The following is a 10,602-nucleotide window of genomic DNA, read 5'->3' on the forward strand; positions in this document are numbered from 1 at the left end:
CATTGACATATAACCTCAAATTAAATAATTATTTTTAACGATAAATAAAACTTTAATTCAAATTGATTTAATCAAATTTTGAAAGATTCAGTTGTACAATTTGAAAAAAAAAATTATTTTTAGGCAAATATTATTTTTTTTAACTTAAAAATTAACTTTTAAAATTGTTAATCGAGAAGCGTTGCAAAAATGTTTTTAAATTGAAATTTATAATAATTTGCATAAAAAAATATTTTTTCTTCTAAATCGTTAATTATAAACGTTGTGAACTTCACTGACTTTAATTTTGGTAAAACGGTTAAAACATTATTGAACAAATAAAATTTTTTAAAAATATTTTCTAAATAAATTATTATTTAACAAAAACTAACACTGAAAATTGTGGAGAATTTTTCAAAATTTTTCAAATTTTTAATTAACGAATTTTTTATTTGTTAGAATTCTGAAAATGCCGAAATTTTATTAGTCTGAAATTGCATATGATCAAACAAACAATGGACAGAAAATTTTTGGCGCTTTTTTTAAAATTCACCAATCACAATTTTTTTTTATAATTTCTGTTTGGTCAATTTTAATAATTGTGACAAAATCTTTCTGTCGCTTGTTTGTTCGGTCATTTGTGATTTCGGACAAATAAAAATTAGGCGTTTTAAAAATTTTATACAATAAAAATTCGATAAATAAAAAGTAGTTTAAAAAGAAATTCTATCAAATTCTAAATTTAATAATGAAAATTTATCTAAAAAATAATTCTATGGAATAATTATAAGTCGAAAAGATTATTATTATTATTTTTTTTTTACTAATATTAAATAGATAGAAATTATAAATAATTAATCTCTAAAAAAAATTAAAAAGTATATATACATAAATGCATTTCATATTAATGCTTCAAATATTTTAATTAGTCGCTTTCATAAAATCACTTTGACTGTAGCAACAACTTTTAACCTTTCGACCTTTATGTAAATTTGTTACAGCGTAATTACATTGTAGTCTATTGTTTTTTTTTTGCATTCATATTTACTTTTGCATATTAGAAAATTATTATACAATGTTCATTGATATTTAGATAGTATTGACAAAAATTGTATAATAATAATTTTTTTATTTTTTTTTTTACAGAGTTTGGCCAGCAGTTTAACGAAGATATCTAATCTAATGAACCATTGTTCAGGAAGAAGATTTTTCGTAATCCAAAGGACACCCAGTGCCCAAAGTGTTTATACATAGCCTCGAGAAATCGAGTAAAAATGTTAATAATTATTATCTGTAGAAATTGTCATGTCGCTTCACGCACACAGAATAATAAGCTTCAAGTATGTGGTGCGACGTTGCGATTTCAGCGATAGGTGAAATTAATAATTGAAATGTTGACTTTACCATGGTCAAAAAGAAGAAAGAAAGAAAGATAGAAAGAAAAAAGAAAAGGTTTTTGTAAAGTAAAGTGCGCGTATTTGAACCGTCGTTAATTAAAACAATTCCATGCGAAATGCCGAATATGAGGACGATCTTATTTGAATTTTAGTGATCAGTGCCCAGTGACGCGTCCGTCAAGTGATAATGTACAAAGAAACATTTTGAGATAAAAAATATATATCTCAAAATGTATGAAATACACTCTCCTCGTCTGATCGTGAATTAAATGTAATAACTACTGGACAAATTAAAGGCAAGTTTTACCTCGAAAAAAATTCTAGTGATAATTCAAATATGATAATGCACCGAATATGTTCTTGAAAATTTATATTTTCAAAATAAATTAAATTTGTCAATTTTGTAAAAATTCAATAATAAAAAATTTATTTCTGAATTTTAAATATAAAAAAAATATATTTATAATTGGCTGACAATTTGAAACATTTGAAAATTATCTTTGAATTATTTTCTTAAACTATATAAAAGTCGACAATGCTCCTGGGATGTATCGTGAAATATAAAATATTCTTTAAATAAGTTTCTTCAGAGATTTTCTATAAATAAATATTTGACAATAAAATGTGGTTCAACTTAAGAGTATTAAGCGATTGAAATTAATTTTATCAAAATGATAATTTTCAAATGATTCGATTTCTTGCTCAGAGAAAGAAAAATTAAAAAAAAAAATGTTTTGAGAAATTCATTATTAAATTATAAGAAACATTTTCAAATTCACAATTCGATTTCGCATATCTTGTCAAATCAAAAAGGTAACTTGGTCGATTGCTAATTTTAATTAATAAAACGGTCACTCAACGACCTACTTCGTGTCTAAATCTCGCAAATGAAATTCTAATGACATTTTCGTAAAAGTCAATTTTATCGAACCAATCTTTAATGATGCAATGATAAATCTGAAGAAGCTAAAAATTAAAAAAAAAAGTATTCTAAACGGTACTCATATGTGCTACTTTTATTTCTATTATTATTATTTTTAAAGTTATTCTTAGTATTAGTTCTATTATTAAAGTAGCAAGAGTGAATCATTTCAACACATCTTCCTTAAAAATCAAAATTTTTTAAATAAAAATTTTTTTTTAGGTATATTTTGAACGCAAAATGTGAAATCACATTTTTTAGAAGAAAAATATTTTTTAAATTATAAATATTTTGATATTTATTTATAGTCTTTTTTTAATATTCTTAGTATTAATTTTATTTCATTTTGAATTTTATAAATTTTAAAAGTGTTTTTTTTTTTGCACTTAAATTGTCTCTTTTTTTCCATTACGCAATGCGTCAACTTGGAAAGAGACTCAATATGAGGTAAAACCACAAAAAGAGCGATTGCGTTCGCGAGTCACGAGAATCACGAAGGGACCGGTGAGCTCTGTCAGTGACCCAAATCCAAGGCACGACAATGGTAGCCTCATGAGAATGCGGTCTGATAGATCCTTTCTTTTTTAGTCTCACTCTTTCTCTATACTTGTATTTCTTTCTATATATATATGAAAGAAAAAAAAGCAAGAGAGGAGGTTGATCAAAACTTTATTCATTTTTACAAATTCAATTTTCTTTTCAACATTATTTCTGCCAGAATATATTAAATAAAATAATGTGATATTTAAGGAATTGATTCTTAAAAATTTATACCAAGTTCAATAATAAAAAAATTTTCATTGTATATTAAAAAAAAAAATTTAATTTAGAAAAAAATAAAACACTTTAAATTTAATCAAGTCAAAATTTTGACTTTTTTTTAACATTTTGACTAATCACTATTTTAAATTTCGACTTGTTTAAATTTAAAGATAATATAATTATTGTTAAGTAAAAAATGTTTTTATAATATATTGTTTAATTATAAATAAAAAAAAAAGAAAATCATTATTCTTAAAAAAACTGAATTTTTAGAATTATATAAAATTCAAAGACTAATTTTATTATATATATATATATATAAATAAATATTTTTTAAAAAAATTAAAGTTATTTATTTCGTTTGATAAAAAATTTATTTACTAAATTATTATTATTTTTTTCAAATATCATATATACTCGATAGCAGATGGTTTATCGATATGAATGAAATATAAACGTAAAATGTCATTACGAACTCAAGCAAAATGCGCAGTCTATTATATAAAAAAGAAAAAAAAACAGCGAAGTAGTAAAGTCGTAATAAATTCTTTCGGTGCAATAATATACGAAGAAAAAGAATTGAGTAATTTAAGATGAAAATTCTTCAGTTCCTAAATAATAGAGAGGAGATGTATAAATGATGCGTGTTGAATTAATAAGTAAAGACAATTTGACGAGACGTAGTTTTTCAATTTGCGCGCGTATGTGTGTTTGATTAGACGAATGTTATAAGGGGGAAAAGGCGACATTAAAAAAAGACAAAAAAAAAAAAAACTACGAGTCTATACAGTTTTTTTTTCCTAGCATTGCTAGTAATAGAGAGAGAGGTGGGGGAGACGAAATTCAATTGTGCGCAAACGGGTCGCAAGGCAAATCGATTTCAATTGTATATACCAAGCCGGGACCCCTTAGCTTGTAAGATATAAGTGGATCTATGTAAAATACGATGTTGTGATAAGAGTGTAAAAATGGAGAAAAATTGTTTATTTAGGGCATGAAAACAGACCCTCCCCTAGCTATCGATTTCACTGAATACCCTTGTACGAAAATAGATATTACGGAAAACTAAAATACCTTAAATATGATTACTGTTGTATAAAGTATGAATAATAACTAAATAATTCAATTTAATATATGGTTGTTGTATTTTATCAAAACTATCCTTTCATTTCTCCTTCCTTTATTTTTAATTAAGATTTTTTTTCACTAACATATATACAAATTAATATAGAAAAAAATATTTTTAGAATAGTTATTTTTTTTATTCATCTAAAAAAATAAATATTGTTAATATTGTTCAATGTAAGAAAATTTTTTTTTCTACTACCTTTTAACCTTTAAACTGCAACAGCGGTCTCTCAGACCTATCTAAACATTTTTTTTACTTTTTTCAAAAGTATAAATAATTTTTCAGTAGCTTCATATTTTATTAAAAAATTGTTAGGTGCCCAAGAAGTAAAAACTTATTCACTTGTTTGAATCAATTGGGAGCTCCGGCAAAAAGGTTGGAATTAAAAAAATCAATTCCATTTAATACCTGATTTTTTTTTTATTTCGTAAGTCTATGTAAGGAATAGACAGCAGCAAACTTGAATCCCTTTTAATTCCGTTTTCGTAAAGCGTGCAATATGAAATAGAATATATTTGAATGAATAAAAAATGTTTTATTAATAATTTATTTATTGAAAAAAATCTGAGTTATTTGTTTTTACTCATAATCAACATTATTCCCATAAAAAAGTGAAGGCGACTATATCATATTCTACACATAACCTAAAAAAATTGAGACAATATATATGTTCAATTTTTGATGCATCACGTTTAAATTTAATTAATCTTTACAAACATCATATTCACTGTAAATTATTTATTATTTTCACATTGAACAGAAAAAACACAACAAATTTATTCACTATTACATACTTCTAAATAAAATGAGCGAATTATTTTCGATACACACATAAAAGGTCCAATTGTCATTATAATAGAAAACACACTTACCGACTTTTACGTAATAATGCAAAACGAATTTTAGAATTAAGTGGAGTTCATTTCGTTGGCCATCTATATCTTATTTCGATGACTTCGAAAAAGTGGAAAAATCAGGTATTAAATTTTTTTTTTTGTTATTTAATAATTCATGTTGATAAAAAAATTACGAAATATGGCAACATTTATTCAAAATTTTCGATATTATTCATAATTGTCAAAATAGATTCAGTAAATTTCTTATTAATGAGAAATTAATCATTAAAAATGAATTCCTATTCTTGAAGGCAATTCAATTAACCTTCTTTTTTTGTCGAGTGATAATAAAGGCGCATTCAGATCTCTCGGCTGCCTGCCTGCCTGCTGCAGTTGCCATGGTAACATAATGGGAGTGAGTGAAACAGACGAAAAATCGACTTGGGTTGGTTTCCATTGTCCCAACTCGACATTTGTCATGATTCTCGTCAACTACCGCACCCTGATTTTAGTGATAATTTAGTGACTTTATTTTTAAAAGTAAAAGTTACTATAAAGTTACTAAATTTTCACTAGAGCAGGGTTGCGGTAGTTGACGAGAAATATAATAAATGGCGAGTGGAGACAATGGAAATCAACCACTTGAAGACAATTTTTTAGGATGAGATGAGTACACTTTTGGCGGTATATTGCTTACACTTTTCTGTCCTTGTCTCACGTACGTGTTGTCATGGCAACACATAAGTTAGAAAAGCACAAAGAAGTGTAGGCGCAACTAGTTCTGTCAGTCAACATAACCTGCAATTATTGTTTAGACGTTTTCATGTTTCTGTAATAATACGTGTCATTACATAAATTAAAATCACTGAAAAAACTTAAAAAAAAGGAATAGCAGTCTATCAGACATGCAAAGCAGTAACTGTAATTTTTTTTACCACTTTAAAGATACGTTAATTAAAATAAAATTTGCTATTTTCGACACATCAAAGAGCGATAAAATTATCGCTAAATTTCTTAATTATACATTGATTCATGTATCAAAATGTTATGTTCCATATTCCTGATATGGAAATTTCTACTTTGCCTATAAACATATACGCATGCTCTACTTTTACATAGATAACTGTATTTCCATTTCTCTCTCAAGTAATTGAAAGATTCACCGGTTTCAGTAGTACTCGCAGTGTATCTTGTAAAAGACAATTTTCTTGACGCATCGAGAAATTGCAAATGGAATTTTGCAATTTGATAAATATTTTTTGGATTTGTTCATTATGTATTTATATATTTTTGCATATAGGCAAGATTAGCACCTATAGCATTTGAAAATGTTCACCAACAACAAAAAAAAGGTACACCCTACTTTCTTGTAAATTGTAAACGATGGTCGCGCGTTTAGATGTGGTAAAACTTATATATATATACGACGCGGCATCCGTATGCCAACCGACCAGGTTTACGACAATACACAGCATAAAAGTCTTACAAGATACTCCAAGCACAAAGACGCACAAAAGCGTTCACAATAAGGCGCCGGCTTCTTGAAAAGATTACGTTGAGTGCTTGTTTATTTGCCTCTTCTTTTGCTCTCCAACCATAGAGGTATACCTATGTATACGATGAGGATGTGCAGGAATTTACCGTTTTGTGCAATTCGACACTTTGACGATAAACGATTAAAAAAGACCTATTCTTCTAATATATGCGTATAAATAAGAATAATATAGATTCGATTACTATTATTATTATTATTATTTTTATTATTAAAAATTGAAAAATATCAGTCTTTTTCGAATATTGTCGTTGATAATTAAAATTTTTTTTAGTAAAACGGTAAATTTTCCACCAAAATGCTGTCTTCAATATTTTTGAGGTTACGTTTATGCACAGAACAAAAGTTTGAGTATTTTTTTTTTAATTTTTGATAATATACTTTACCAAATTTTTAGGGCTTCATTTAAAGACAAATTTTTAATAAGAAAGTGATTTTTTAAAAAATGGACTTGCGTGTTGTTTCTACACAAACTGATTCATTTACATCGAGAAAAAAGATTTCTTTGATTCAAAGAAATCAATTTCTTTGACAAATTTTTCTTTAACTTAAAGAAAATTTATTTGTTTCAAAAAATTATCATTGATTAAAAAAAAAATTATCTTCGCTTCAAAGAAATTTGTTATTTAATTCAAATAAATGTTTTCTTTGATCATATATATATCAATGTTTGAATTTCTTTGATAATGTTCAAATTTCTGTCATTCAAAAAACATTTTTTTGAATCAAAAAATTTTTCTTTTAAACTAAGAAGTTTTTTTTTGTTTCAAAGAAAACTTTATTTTGAATGAAAGAAAACAAGTCAAAAAAACTGGTTTCTTTAAATCAGAGAAATCTTTTCTCTGGGTATATATAGTGACTCTGAATTCCAGTTATTTAAATCAGTAATTTTAACTCTATAAAATTAGTAAAACTTAACTATAATTTTATTATATATTTGTATACATTTATTAACGCATTAACACGCATATATATTTGTTCATTGAATAATATATCTGATTTGATGAAAGGATAATTGTTTCTTTATTTTGTAGGTCAAAATTAAGTAAACACTCTTCACTACATATAAATAATTATAGTGTTTGTTAAATTTCCATCTATATAAAATGACAGGGCCGGGATTACGACTAGCAATGCTGCTAAGTTAGCAATTATTGCTAATTAGCAAATATAACTTAACAAAATTTCATGACATTTGTAGGAAATTTATCCCACAATCACATTTTATTGCTATTTGGTAAAAAAAATTAAGTACAAGCTTATACAATAGAAATTAAAATCAAGTTAACCTAAAAAACGAGCAAATTGACACCAAATTTTTGTCAAATTGCTCGGATTGATAGCAGTGAGCATGAAAACAATTGAAAGATTTCATGCAACATAACCATTTCAATTGCTTAATCATATACAGGGTGGCAAGAAAAATGTTAATCATTTATAAGATATTAATTATGTATTATAAGTACAATAAAATAGAAGATTGAATAATAAATAATTAAATGAAAACGTAAAAGAATCAAAATGAAATAATTATTTAATTAAATATATTAAACCATAATAAAAAAAAATAAATTATAAATAATGAAATGTTTCTCGAAAATATTATGATTATTTATTAAATAAAAATAATTATATTAATACTATCATATTAACAATATTTATGAAATGAAATGTTTAAAGTCTTTTTTTTGAATTAATATGAAATCAAATATTTCTATTCTTATCAATTAATATAGTTTTTAAGTGTGTATTTTTCTGTAAATAATTCATAGGTTAACCTAAATCTGTCAAATGATTAGAATTTTATCGAACACCCGGTATAAATATTTTTTTCCAGCGTGAATATAACTGACATTGCCAACTAGCAGTTTGCTAACTTAGCAGTATTGCTTGTCGTAATCCCGGCCCAGAATAGACTGTAAATAAAAAAATCATAAGAGTAAAATTTTTATTTTTTATATTTTTTAAACAAACCATTATTTAACAAAAACGGAGAAAAATGAAAAAACAAAAATAAAGTAACTTTTACTCTACTTTAAAAGTAAAACCAGAACTGTCCGCAGTTTCTGTGCATTTCGGTCAATTTTTACTCCAAAAATAGTAAAATTTAATATTTACGGCATAATTTTTACCATTTTTTCGAAGTAAATTTTTACTATTTCTAGAGTAAAAAATGGCCAGACTTGCGCAGAAACTGCGGACAGTTCCGATTTTACTTTTAAAATTATCACAGAAAATTAATAAATTTAAGTAAACATGATTTTGAAACATTTTTTCAATTTTTTTATTTAAATTAAATAAGGAAGAGACAAATAACTTTTAATTACAATATATTATATATACAATTCTAAAGAGATAAAAAGATTAAGGGATTCAGGAAGATGGAAGGACTAAAGGTGGCCATGGTCACGTTAGTTTGTAATTTACTATTCTATAGGAAGGCGTGGTGGACGCATGCAGGGGATTCTTGCTCGTTTGTGCGACATTGTCGACAACCCTATTATAACGACTCACCTAATCTTCTATAAGTAAGTCATACACCAGTATATAAAAAAATCATAGTTAGCGTAAATAAAAGTTTTTCCTAATTTTTTTTTCTACTTTTCTATAAACTATCGGAATATTGTTTACAAATATTGAAATTTATAATATAAAATAGATTTGTTCTATAAAAAAAAGTGTACGATGTCACAGATGGAAAGTGTACTACTACCGTTGAAATTTTCGATATTTGATATAACGAGAAATTGTTGATCGCCTGCTGGATTTCCAGGTGGTGGTCTGTGCAGGGACAAAGGTCGCGAAAAGAACCTAAAGAACCCCGCCCAGGATCACATACCACGTAAGGGTTGGAGCCACGTGGCCCCTTACACATACACATGTTCATGTGTGTGTGTATGTCAACTCGTTAACTTTCAATTTACTTTCGAGACTATAAATCACATTAGTGTCGTAGGTCAAATAATATTTGATAAGCACATATATATGTCTTGACTATATATATACTTTTTTTGTATAATTAGTCACGTTTTTATAAATTTCTATTATTTCTCTGTAAAATTGACTCAACTTTCACCATCAATTTTACCCATTCAAAATAAATAAACGAACCAAGTTTTCAAGGAAAACTATACCGATACTGTCTAAAATCTTCATAGTTTCATTATATAAACTTCATTAAGAAACTATGAGGAAACTAGATAGATTCTGTCTAGAAAACCTATTGTTACAATGAAAAAAAATTTATTTGATTCAAATAATCAGTACATGACAATTATAAATAAATATTTACTTGAATCAAATAATATTTATTTGAACCAATATTTTCTGTATTTGAAATAAATACAATTTAATTGACTCAAATAATAATTATTCGTCTCACTAGACTAAAATGTTTCTACGGTGTTTAAAGACCCTTCTCATTATATATATACTCTCTCGCTCATGTGACAAAGTAAAATATAATTATTCAATACAAATAAATATTTATTTGATAATAGTCAAGTAATTGATTGTTTGAATCAAACCCACACAGTACATGATATTTCCTAAATATTTCTGAAATATTTCATCGAAATTTTGAAATATTCCAATGCGAAGTCCTTGAAATATTATTGAAATTAGGGAAATGTCCGCCTATAAGAAATATTGCCGTGTAATTTTGCTGAAATATTTCATTAAAATATTATAGAAAATTTTCAACTTAAATGATGCGCACTGGTCGATCTCAGTTTCTATGGCAGTAGTTTTTAATTTTTTAGGATCCTAAGGTGTTTTGAACATGTTAGAAAATAACGATTGATTTCATATTTTAAAAAAGTTTCTAACTTTCTTTGAAATGTTTCCTGAATATTGCAGAGTCTTCATGTGTAATATTGCAGGAGTATTAAAGTGTAATATTTCAGCAAAATTGCACGGCAATATTTCTTATAGGCGGACATTTTCCTAATTTCAGTAATATTTCAAGGACTTCGCATTGGAATATTTGAAAATTTCGATATTACTGAGCTTACTAAATTTATAAC

The 10,602-nt window shown here is 26.0% G+C and overlaps 1 protein-coding gene across 4 annotated transcripts in view; it reads left to right on the forward strand.

Moving 5' to 3' along the window:
- Positions 1–4,191, forward strand: part of LOC127279847 (homeotic protein distal-less) — an 88,992-nt gene extending 84,801 nt beyond the window's left edge. For all 4 annotated transcript variants that reach the window (XM_051302476.1, XM_051302472.1, XM_051302475.1 and 1 more), the window contains exon 5: positions 1,126–4,191. In XM_051302476.1, coding sequence (XP_051158433.1) covers positions 1,126–1,144 — 19 coding nt within the window. In that variant the 3' untranslated portion in view covers positions 1,145–4,191. The remainder of the gene's footprint in view (positions 1–1,125) is intronic.
- The last annotated feature ends 6,411 nt before the right edge of the window (positions 4,192–10,602 follow it).

Source organism: Leptopilina boulardi, unplaced genomic scaffold (assembly GCF_019393585.1).
Source record: "Leptopilina boulardi isolate dan_hultmark-lab unplaced genomic scaffold, ZJU_Lbou_2.1 LbouV2_223, whole genome shotgun sequence".
NCBI lineage: Eukaryota > Metazoa > Arthropoda > Insecta > Hymenoptera > Figitidae > Leptopilina > Leptopilina boulardi.